Source organism: Arachis stenosperma, chromosome 1 (genome assembly GCF_014773155.1).
Source record: "Arachis stenosperma cultivar V10309 chromosome 1, arast.V10309.gnm1.PFL2, whole genome shotgun sequence".
Lineage (NCBI taxonomy): Eukaryota > Viridiplantae > Streptophyta > Magnoliopsida > Fabales > Fabaceae > Arachis > Arachis stenosperma.
The window spans coordinates 115,687,528-115,700,344 of record NC_080377.1 but is presented as its reverse complement, the minus strand read 5'-3'; the positions used below and the strand labels follow the sequence as shown (position 1 = coordinate 115,700,344).

The window sequence follows — 12,817 nt, the reverse complement described above, 5'->3', positions numbered from 1 at the left end:
TATCTTTGGTTTTTCCTTAACAGCATCAAATTGAGATTTATTTGCCGCCTTTCTATTAAAGGTCAGTTTCAAAACTTGACAATTGCTCATCAGAATCAGAAAAACCTTGAGATATTGCTCATGTTTAATGCGAGAAATTAACCAAAAGCAATCCATCCTTGATGCAAAGGTACTTTTTCTTCGGATTGGAGTAAATGCAAAACAAAATCGAGTAGCAGTAAATGTACATCCGAAAGTTCTTGCATTTGCTGGAGAACAAACAAGAAACCTACTCAAAATGGCTTTGACCTACTCTAGAATCAATTTTTGTGATGTACACATTGGGCGGAGGACAAAACAAAAGAGAACATTAAAATCGATTTCATAAATAAAGAAAACTGCCGGATGGTTATCTACCTCATCAATGATAAACAAATATACATTGACCTTATTCACATTTTCTTTTTGCTGCCTTTCTTCTTTAGTTTCAAGCTCTTCATCGACAACACACCAGAAGCGCTCTTACCTTCAAACTTTTTGGTCATCTTAACAACACTCGACATACCCTTTCTCGCTGCAGCACGCTGCTCCGGTCGGCGACTCATCATTTTTCTATCAAGTGGCCAGTATGCGTATGGTTCGAGCTTGTCTTTCCTCTTCACATCTCCCCTGGCTTTCTTGCTAGCATATTCCTTCCCCGTGTAAGCCCACCCGGAGTCTGATGTTTTCCTTCGCTTCTGGGCTTTAGTCCCAGACTTCCCAGACAAGTGACTATCAGGCTCACTCCTAGCATCGTACTCAGGTTCGGCAGGCTTTTCCTTCCTCTGTTTCCCTTCCTCGCGGATAACTAAACGTCCTTGGGGATCTAGCTCCATCTCATCATCTTCGGACCTTGATTTTCTTTTGAGATGCTCAGATGATCTCAGAGCAGACCATGTTTTCTTGCGATCAAGCAGATCAAGCGGTTCATCATCTGATTCGTCAGACAAGTGCTCAGGCAAATTCTTCTTTAGCCTGATGTTGGACCTACAGAAACAACCAACAATTGGGAACAGTCCATTTTTAAGTTCTAGAACATACCAAAATAAATTTTGCAGTATTAAGCCAAATCTTACAAAATGTTTGACCTATGACAATTTACTCATTAAATCTTAAAAAGAATAATAAAATCAGCAAAAGAATCCAGCCAGTAATAAGAATGGGCAAGTCAGAAGATACATCTTACCTCAACGAAGTTGCTGCTGATTTGCCCCTTCCAGAGATTGTCTTGGCATTTAGATAGTCCACATCACTCCCGCCACTTTCTTCATCAAAATCTGAAAAGATTTTTGTATGATCCCACATACTTTGCCTGAAAATAAGCTTACATATATTTGTCAGTGCATAAAAGAATCGTGCATAATAACAAAAATCACAGCTTCAATGCCAAATTAATACACAAACATGTTTTAAAATGGCATTTGGTGCACCATACTGGATGTAGCTTTTCTAGTTAGTCACTATAGTAACATTCACTTTGCTTTCATATACGCAACAATCATACACACTTGCAAAACAATACTACATCAAATGTGAAATTGGGTAGAAATTCAAGAGTCACATAGGTTTCTGGTGCTGAAACTATTTTCTCTGTCCCTAATAATGCAACCAAATACTTTGACCATTACCTGGACTTGGTTGCTTTGGAGAAATGTGATTTAGTTTCCTCAGATTTAGCACCCCGTTTTCTCTCTTTCCGTTCTTGGATCTGTTACGAAATTGATTGAAAATCTCAGAAAAACTCTTCCAAAGGAAAGGAAAAAAAATACACTATAATGCTTGTCCAAATTACCTTGCGTATGTTGGTAAGAAGTTTCATATGTTCTTCAGGTATGACATCTTTAACAGCACCCAGTCCACACTTTGTGACAAGCATTCCCAAGAGAAGTTTAACCTGCAAAGAATTTGAATGTGTTAGCACTTAGCAGTTTACAGCATGAACAAGCACCATTATCTACAAAACAACAGTCATCCATGATAACAGATCAATGAAATTGCAGTTTTCCACAAAAACACGTAAAATAACAAGCAACCTTTGCTTTAAAATGATTTTTGGTACTGTTTTGCCACTTCAACAAACCTTCCACCATGCTCCGTAGGTGCTTCCCTTTTAAACATTCTGCTTCTAATTTGACTACTAATACCTTCAATAAACCCAAATTCGCCTGCAGCATGACATGAAAAACACACATTGTCCTGAAGTTTGGCAAAATATCATTTCCTTCAATCATCATTAATCAATCAAATAGAGAAGGACAGACCTTAATTATCTCTCTATTTTCTGTTGGGAGTTGGAGATATGTCGATTGGAGCCAGTCGAAAGCAGGGATAACAAGATCAGTGAATTCGTATGACAAGCGAGCTAAACTTTTTGCAGCTGCACTTATCATATGTGAAGTTTTTCCGCCCAGACCCCCAGCAATCTGAGCTCATGAAGATCTCACAAAATCATTACCCAATGAGGGAGAAATATAAATGACGTGTTCAAGACTAAAGATTGATGAGTAGAATACTGTACATCACATCAAATAGAGGATGTGCAGGTGATATTGATTATTAAGAAACTAATGAAGATGTAAAAGCACAAGTGAGATATTACCTTGTCAAAATACTCCAGCAATTTTTCTCTGTTCCCATTTCTCTCCTCATCTCCAAGTACATGGCCAATTTGGACAAGTATATCATAAGCCCTGTTCCTGGTTTTTTTATTAACCTGCAAATATACTCTTCCAAATTTAGCACCACAGCAGCCTTATGAAGGTGAATTAAGAAACTATTTTCAGGTGAATCTGATGTCCTTGCCAAACAACATTCCCAAGTGCTCCATATTGAAAAACACATTGAAGAATGATCACCCACTGTTCATTGACATGATCACCAAGAACAGCCACAACATACTATTTAAAAAAAAGGACCGACTAGGTAGTATTGAATTTGACGGGTGCCAAGACCAAAATGAAGAAATAAATACATTAACAGAACAAGATTTTATTCAAAATCAGCGTCAATAACACAAGAAAAACAAAGTCCACAACATTTGTAATGATAGAAAAAACCCAATATAAATTGATCAATAATATTTATCAATGCACTGTTGCAACGATGGCTCAAATTTAGACATTTAGTATTCAAATAAAACACCACACATTTGAAAAATGTTGCTTATACATACATAAACTAGAGGGGAAAATACCAGTTGAAGACATTGCATGCCGACTCATTTTGGAACATTCCACAATTAACACATTACCTCTTTAACAGCAATTATTATTTCGACAAGGAAAACTTCAACATCTTTTCTCCACAAGTCCTCCAAACTATCCTGTAGGCAATGCATGCTTTCACATTATTTACGTTCACACAGTAACACTAGGTGATGCAAAAAACTCTACAGCTTATCAGATGTATCATTACAAAAATAACTCAAGGTAACAAACAAAGAAGCCAAAACACATTTTTTAATACCTCTGACTTTGAAGCATGAATTATTAAGAAGTAAAGGCAATCAAGCCTGTGACGTTTGGCAGAAAAATGGCATGAATGAAGAATTTCAACCATCAGCTCAAAAAGTTCCTTCAACTTTGAAGAAACAAAACTATCTGAACTCTGTCAAGAAAAACACAAATCAGAATGTTTAAGCCAAAATAGTAAACACTATCAAAGAAAATATATTCACAACATGAAATATAGCTCAGCAGTAAAAACACCAATTAAAGGTAGTTTTTAGTGATCCAAGAAAGAAAACATATAGTGGTGAAATATTTAGAATAACTTCAACTTAACCATTGGACAGGTAACCAATCTTTCAACAATATTATGCATCCCCATCAAATAACAGCACAAATTGAAGCATTGTAGCTACAGTTCATACAGCATCAATACTTTTTTAGGAATATGCTTTAACCACATCAACCCAGACTTTTTGGTTGACCAGAAAACCAAATCAAATGATGTATAGACTACCTTGAGAATGATTGAAAGTGCTTTGTATGCCTTCTTCTGCATGACACCTTCGGCGTCCTGCAATTAGTTAAAACTATAATACTTCTAACTTCAAATGTGAAAGGGGGTTGGGGGAACTACTATAATAGAACGAAGTTAAATACACTTATACTTAGTCAGACCTTTAATGCTGGCTTTATCACATCATATAATGCATCAATCCCTTCAGCCGTTAAACCAGGCAACAGGGAAACTGCAAAATCAACATACTGTGCCCTGGGATAGAAAGAAATATGTCACAACTTTATGAAGTAAATCCATATATACACAATTCACGAAATAGATGACTATGGATACTTGATAACTAATGAAGAAATTTCTTTTGATGCTTCATCAATCTGCATAGAACTGAAATTCTGGGAATTGTCTACTCTGCCAGCATCTTTAAGGCGTTTTCCCATCTCTCTCATTCTGCGGATGAGTAAATTCCCCACAACTGTGTTATCTGCTATGGAAGCAATATCACCAATAGTTCGCTGTAAATGGACCAAAACCATCTCTATAAACTTGTTGCACCAGCCAAATGTAACAAAGAAATTATCCATTCAATTCAAAGACAATGAAGAATCTAAAGACAAGTCCAGTTAGTAAAATCACTAAACGGATACAGCATACCATGAAATATTCATATACCAACAACTTGTCTATAGAAAGACTAAACAATTAAATAACAGTATGCAAAAAACATGCTTCATTTTCACACTGGTGGAGGGAGATCCTTTGCCATTGACATAAGATGGGTTTGGTAAAGTTTTTGCTTTAAAGTTGCTTATTTTTCTTGTTTTTTCAAATAAGGCTTTTCAGAAGTTGTAGCAAATATATTTGGTAAAACAAAATAGAAGTATTCTTCAATAAGTACAAGCTATAATAATAGTACTTGGTAAAATTGCTTTAAAATTTTAGACGACTTCAATAGACACAAATATAATAAAGAGTTAGAATGTATCCAGATATTCCTTATTTTGTATTCTATCATAAATCCTTTCAACAGCACCCCTAATTTTTTTAAATTGATAGCACATGAACTTGCTGCTTTTACTAAACATACAGTGTTAACTAATGCTTTTGAATAGCCCAAATATTTCTCCAATAAACATACAGTCTCTATCACTCCTATCAAAGTGATTGTACAGAAAAACATAAATGCCGCAACCAAGTTACACAAAATAAGGATTCCCTATGAGCATTACATGGCAAACAAAGTATATGAATATTCTAGAACAGATAAATTATGATAATGATGAATATCACATGTAGCCAACAAAGTAGAGGGAACTATCACAGACCCACCACATAAACAGAATGTCTAACATCTTATTATAAATTATCTTCTATGTTGCAATACACTAGTCATTTAGGGATGCATAATTACTGCACCACTGCTGAACACTAAAGAGACAATTCCCAATTTACAAAGTTTAGTACCTGCAAACAACCACCATCATCTTTTGAGGGCTTCAGGAATACATCTGCCAGAGCAACTAGTAAGTGCTTTGCAGATGACTTCAGCACGTTCAAATTGTCCTTGGCAACCTGTTGAGAATAACAGACAAGACCTTGTTTGTCCATATCTTGCCCATTAAAATCTGTGTTATTTGCTTCCTCAGCATTCTTATTTTGCTGAATCAGAAGCTGCAAGCTATTGCAAATTATTCCACGAACGTCAGGTTCCTCTTTTATCTCTCTGCATAAATGTCCTTGTAGATTCACAAAACATTCAGCAGTGTCCACAGGATAGTTGCAAAATGAAGGCAGCAAAGACCACAAAGAGTAAGCAAGAGCATCTGCATTCCTTGATGAAACCTTGAAACCTTGCTTCTCAAGCTGCAAAACTGAGAAAGTAAGTAACGAAAATCTCTGCGGGAGGCTAATACTGCAACTCATAAATAAATAATAAATTGTTTCCCACCTTTCGAGCCTTCTCCCTTATACGCTCAATCATAGGTAAGATTTCATCTTTAAAATAATTTAAACGGGCACCAATAATATACTGTTTTAGGATTGGAAACAGCCAGATATTTGCATCTGACAAGTCTTCAGCTTCCAAATTCAGAGGTATAAAGGACAACAATCGTTCAGGTCCCATTGCAGCAAGAGCTGATCCAAAGCATTCATGCAGCTACAAGATGTAGAATGTATACCATACATAAGTAATCAGTTGCCCAAAGAAAACTATAACATAAAAAATAGATCCAGAATCTTGTCAACAACATACTAATGGGCAAATAGGCTAAGAAAGGAACTGAGTCAAAAGGTTTGCTCCCAATTCTTGAAAAATCATAATAAATATAAAAATCAACAGAAGTTTGCAGCACAGAGCAGCTATTCTATTATTTGCTAAGCACGCAATCAGCAGCATTGACAGCACCAAATGTCCCTATCAATACTAATTACATGAGCAAATCGAAGATTTGTAACCTAGAAACAAAATGGTTGCTAAAACCAACCCAGTCACTTTAAAGTTTCAAACCTTCAATATTATAATAGAATACAAAATATATCCAACTTTTTCCTAGTCAACTCTAATGGAAAACCATTCAAACTAAGACAAAACATAATGTTTCAATAGGAAAATAACAGACCTGTTTCTTAAAGGGAAAATCTTCATCATGTAGCTTTTGCACATCTACCAGGTTTTTGAGTATTCCTCTCATAAAATAAGGAGAACTGTTTCCTGTATTGATGATAGCAAAGTCCCAAACATAAGTAATTTGCAGTATATACATTTTAAAGAACAAGATTACAAAAGGCGACTCAAAAACAGAGGTGAAACAAATATCGGCAAATTAAACACACCATCCATGGTTTAGACAAATTAAACCATAAGCATAATTCTTATATTAGAAATAATACTAGTTGGCCTCTCTTAGTCTAATCACCACCAAGCAAAAAGTTATCAGTGCAAAAACGAAGAGTGAGATCTGACAGCAAACAAAGTACCTAATTTATTAAACATAGCTGAAACAACTTGTAATACTCTGTCCCAGACAGCAGTATAGTGGTAATCAAGTAAGCTCTCAATAGTTGCACAGCATTTTTCAATAATGGTTGGTCCTGACTTCCTCGGTTCTCTGTCATTACTGCAAGAGATCTGATCCACTCCCTGCATAATCAACCTTGCATCAATACAAGAGTTAATCATGCTCTTAAAGGCATCAGTGGCTGCATATATTGCCTCTTCATGTTCAGATGCCAAAATATCTGCATATTCAAAGGAAAAAACAATACTTGAGGAAGTACCTTGGAAACAGGTAAGCACATTTGAACATGTGCACATAGAGAGCATTAAGAAGCGCAACATAATTAAATCATTCAAAAAGGAAAAGGGGGTATGATATCTTACCTTTGAGAGCATTAAAGACAAGAGGGAGCTTAACCACACATATATCCCTGTTGCTCAAATAAACTTTATTCATTCCAGTAGCGAGCAAGCGAGCAGTAGATGTAAATGTCATTCCATCTCCGGAAGTCTCATTTGATGAGATAGAATGAGCCAACGAGCATAACAACTCGAGTAATGGGTCGGGCGAAACTTCTGATGTTGGGTAGAGACAAAGAAAACTCAAGCCATCTGTTATGCGCCTTGTGACTAGAGGTTGATGCAAATCCAAGAGTTTTTTGTAGTGCTGGAGAATGGTGGTCTTGTCATTCAGTGACAAGAAGGGAAGACTTTCTTTCAAAGCATCAAGAATATACAGAACCTGCTGGGCTCCAACAGTTCCTTCGCTGGCATTAGCATCTCCTCCACCAGCCAGCAGAATAGACCTTTGCAGAAGTTTTCTGACTCCCTCACTTGCGGAGGCCAAGAGAGAAGAATTTTGGAAGTTCAGCAAAACGTCACGAAGACACAAATGAGATTGCCTTCTAACCTGTTAAAAGATTTAGTTAGCACACACAAGATTCGAATATGCACCGCAGTTTAGCAAGCATTCAGTATCCTTATAATCAAGAACAGAGGCAGAAATCTTAAAGCGGGACAGAAGCTATATGCAAGACCCAACCATAGGTAATGTACCATTCTTATTAGAACAGGATCAACTAAGTATAAAAGTTGTAAGAACTTGGGGACATAGCACAAAACAATACCCTCATTACTGTGGAAGCTTTATCATGGTATCCCTATCGCCCCCATATCCATTGATTTTTACAAACTGCAAATTCGGATTTTGTTTTTACAGAGAAGCTAGTATACCTTAGGTTGTGAATCAGTAAGGAACCTCAACAACTCATTGAACAACCGAGACACATCCGACCAATCCACACTGTCCCTTCTAATCAACAAATGTGATAGGCACTTCAATCCTGAAACCATGACAATCTCTGATGCCACCAACGACCGAAGAACTCGCTCCACCAGGCCCGACAAGAATTCCCTCTGCTTCTTCAGCACCGCAGCGGGCACTCTCGGAATGAGGAGGGATATAACGGTGAGGAGGGCACCGATGACGTGGCTGGGAGGGTCGGGTTCCACTGATATGCGGTCCAGGGAGGAGCATGCAGCGCCAAAATAAGCGACAGGGGAGGAGGGGAGTTTTTGGTCCTTGAGCTCCTGAGACATGGCACCGACTACGGCGCAGAGATGCAAGTGGCTTTCCTTGGTGGAGCCGGATAAGCGAGAGAGGATTGAGTCGCAGAAATCATCGTTCGAACCTTCCCCGAAGATGGATGGTGCGTCCATCTCGAAGTCGTCCATGGAGGATGATGTAATCGGATTAATCACCGGAAAGTGCAGTAAAACCCTAGCTCCGTCAGCAGCAGAGGTTTAAGCACTCAACGAGGAGATGCAAGTGAAGTGAGAGGTTAATAAATTAGAACCCCTTTTGGGCCGTACGACTTATTGCTATGCGTTATTTTTTTTGCTCTTCTTCATGATGGCGGCTAACTAACGGTGCGTTATGGATTCGCGGGAAACATTGGGCCTTTCGGCCCAGTCTAACAAAAATCAATTTTTTATTAACCTTCGGGCCACAGACCTAAAAAGGCTCCATATAAATGTCCAAAAAAAACGCTCCATGTGAACTGGTGGTAGATATCTTGATTTCGATTGAGAGAACAAAATTGATCCATAGTATATTTGGTTGAGAATATAAATTGGGTGAAAATTTTCAAAAGTAAATTTAATATAAAAAGTTTCATATGAGATGCATTTATACAAATTTTCACGGTGTATCTTGAAAATATTTGTTTGATTTGCTTCAGAAAAACTTAATTTATCAAATACAAATAATCGATAATACAGAAAATTTTACATGAATGGTATATTGGAATTAATTTCATATATATCACAATGTTAGGGCAAATAACTTATTTAAACTAAAGGGATGAAAAAATTATATGAATTAGCCAAATCAAAAATTGATTCATGAATCAACCACTCTACATTTTTATATAGTTCGAATCATCCTGATTCGAACTTTATTTACATGTAATTCGAATCATACTGATTTGAATTACCTACACACTCACACACCCACTAATTCGAACCAACCTGATTCGAATTACACCCACACTAATTCGAATCAGGTTGATTCGAATTATACACAAACACGTGCACATAGTAATTCGAATTAGGCAGATTCGAATTACTCAATTAAAAAAAATTATTAAAAATTTAAAAATATATATTTCTCGAGTGATAATTTAAATAAATTTATTAAAAAAATTAATAATTTAAAAATTAAAAAATATATATATTTTATTTCATACATTAAAAAAAGCTAACAAAATATTTAATTACGAGATTTTTTTAAAATATTAATGAGCTATCAATTCGAATTACATGCAATAATCTTTTGCCCATTTTTAATAGCTCATGAATATTTTTTAATAAATTTTTTAAATAAATTTATTTAAATTATATGGTGAGATATTACATGATTCGAATTACGCATGTGGAAGTTCGATTCGAATTATACGGTGAGCAATTCGAATTCTATACAAATACTCTTCTGCTCATTCTTGGTAGCTCATGAATATTTTTTATAAAATTGATTTAAATTATACTACAAAAAATATTTTATTCTATGCAAAATAGTGTTAAAAAATGGCTTATAAGATGTTAGGAGTACTATAAAAATTAAAAAAAATATATTTTTATCATGTATTTACCTAAATCACTAGAATATTATAAATTTTTATAGTACTCATAACATCTTTTAAACTTTTTTTAAATTATTTTGTATTGAATAAAATATATTTTTAATTATTTTGTATGGAATAAAATATTTTCTTTAATTTCTAAATTATTATTGACTATGTAGAGTATTTTATTTAAAATTTGAGTACATGCATGTATTTACCTAAATCATTAGAACATTACAAATTTTTATAGTACTCCTAATATTTTTTAAGCCATTTTTTTTAAATTATTTTGCATAGAATAAAATATTTTTTGTAGTATAATTTAAATAAATTTATTAAAAAATTTATTAAAAAATATTCACGAGCTATTAAAAATGGGCAAAAGAATATTGTATGAATTCGAATTGATAGCTTATTAATATTTTAAAAAAATTTCGTAATTAAATATTTTGTTAGCTTTTTTTAACGTATGAAATAAAATATATATTTTTAATTTTTAAATTATTAATTTTTTTACTAATTTTTTTAATAAATTTTTTTAAGTTATCACTCGATAAATATATAATTTTAAATTTTTTATTAATTGTTCTAAATTGAGTAATTCAAATCTGCCCAATTCGAATCTGCCCAAAAACTTGGTGCACGAAAATTACACTCACACTATGTAATTCTGCACAACTAACCAACAAGTGCACTGGGTCGTCCAAGTAATACCTTACGTGAGTAAGGGTCGATCCCACAGAGATTGCCGGCTTGAAGCAAGCTATGGTTATCTTATTATTCTTAGTCAGGATACCAATAGGGTTCTTTAGTTTCGATTGTAAAAGTGAAAGAGCATGAAATGAATAATTGTTACGCAGTAATGGAGAATGGGTTGAAGTTTTGGAGATGCTTTGTCCTTTGAATTTCTACTTTCCTACTGTCTCCTTCTTCACGCACGCAGGTCTCCTTCTATGGCAAGCTGTATGTTGGTGGATCACCGTTGTCAATGGCTACCAGCCATTCTCTCGGTGAAAATGGTCCATGTAAATGACTAATCATCTGTTGGTTCTCGCTTGCGTTGGAATAGGATATGATAATCCTTTTACGTCTGTCACTATGCCCAACGTTCGTGAGTTTGAAGCTCGTCACAGACATCCCCTCCCAGATCCTACTCGAAATACCATAGACAAGGTTTAGACTTTCTGGATCTCAAGAATGCTGCCAATTGGTTCTAGCTTATACCACGAAGACTCTGAAATCACGGATTGAACGCTCTGTTGTCAGGAGAGGCAGTCAAACTCGTGAGCCAGAAATTCAAGAGATAAACGTTCAATCCAAGGTAGAACAGAAGTGGTTGTCAGGCACGCATTCATAGGTTGAGAATGGTGATGATTATCACGGATCATCACATTCATCATGTTGAAGTGCGAACGAATATCTTAGAATAGAGACTAGCGAAATTGAATAGAAAACAGAAATACTTGCATTAATTCATCGAGACGCTGCAGAGCTCCTCACTCCCAACCATAGGATTTAGAGACTCATGCCGTCAAAGATACAAGTTCAGATGTAAAAATGTCATGAGGTACAAAATAAATCTCTAAAAGTAGTTTTTATACTCAACTAGTAACCTAGGTTTATAGAAAATGAGTAAATTAAGATAAATAGTGCAGAAATTCACTTTTAGGGCCCACTTGGTGTGTGCTGGAGCTGAGCATTGAAGCTTTCTCGTGCATAGGCTATTCTTGGAGTTAAACGCCAGTTTGTAACCTGTTTTTAGCGTTTAACTCTAGTTTGTAACTTGTTTCTGGCGTTTAACGCCAGAACAGGGCAGAAAGCAGGCGTCGAACGCCAGTTTTCGTCGTCTAAACTTGGGAAAAGTATGGACTATTATATATTGCTGGAAAACCCTAGATGTCTACTTTCCAACGCAATTGAGAGCGTACCATTTGAACTCCTGTAGCTCCAAAAATTCCATTTCGAGTGCAGGGAGGTCAGAATCCAACAGCATCAGCAGTCCTTCTGTAGCCTCTGAATCAGATTTTTGCTTAGGTCCCTCAATTTCAGCCAGAAAATACCTGAAATCACAGAAAAACACACAAACTCATATTAAAATCTAGAAATGTGAATTTTTCTTAAAAACTAATAAAAATATACTAAAAACTAACTAAATCATACTAAAAAATTATCTAAAAATAATGCCAAAAAGCGTATAAATTATCCGCTCATCACAATACCAAACTTAAATTGTTGCTTGTCCCCAAGCAACTGAAAATAAAATAGGATAAAAAGAAGAGAATATACAATGAATCTCACAATATCAATGAAACTTAGTCCCAATTAGATGAGCGGAGTTAGTAGCTTTTTGCTTCTGAACAGTTTTGGCATCTCACTTTATCCTTTGAAATTCAGAATGATTGGCATCTATAGGAACTCAGAATTTTAGATAGTGTTATTGATTCTCCTAGTTAAGTATGTTGATTCTTGAACACAGCTACTTTATGAGTCTTGGCCGTGGCCCTAAGCACTTTGTTTTCCAGTATTACCATCGGATACATAAATGCTACAGACACATAACTGGGTGAATCTTTTCAGATTGTGACTCAGCTTTGCTAAAGTCCCTAGTTAGAGGTGTCCAGAGCTCTTAATCACACTCTTTTTGCTTTGGATCACGACTTTAACCACTCAGTCTCAAGCTTTTCACTTGGACCTGCATGCCACAAGCACATGGTTA

At 35.6% G+C, this 12,817-nt stretch overlaps 1 protein-coding gene across 1 annotated transcript; it reads right to left on the bottom strand.

Annotated features, from left to right (window-relative positions):
* Window positions 1-212: 212 nt before the first annotated feature.
* On the bottom strand, window positions 213-8,784 carry LOC130966908 (uncharacterized). Its single transcript, XM_057891730.1, has 18 exons — window positions 8,213-8,784; window positions 7,364-7,889; window positions 6,961-7,221; window positions 6,603-6,694; window positions 5,930-6,139; window positions 5,446-5,844; window positions 4,318-4,496; window positions 4,143-4,236; window positions 3,982-4,038; window positions 3,484-3,624; window positions 3,269-3,340; window positions 2,618-2,731; window positions 2,280-2,441; window positions 2,052-2,183; window positions 1,811-1,912; window positions 1,647-1,726; window positions 1,205-1,330; window positions 213-1,005 (listed from the first exon to the last, which is right to left on the bottom strand). The coding sequence occupies exons 1-18, from the start codon at window positions 8,711-8,713 to the stop codon at window positions 432-434; spliced, it is 3,822 nt and encodes a 1,273-aa protein (XP_057747713.1). The 5' UTR covers window positions 8,714-8,784; the 3' UTR covers window positions 213-431.
* Between the last annotated feature and the right edge of the window lie 4,033 nt (window positions 8,785-12,817).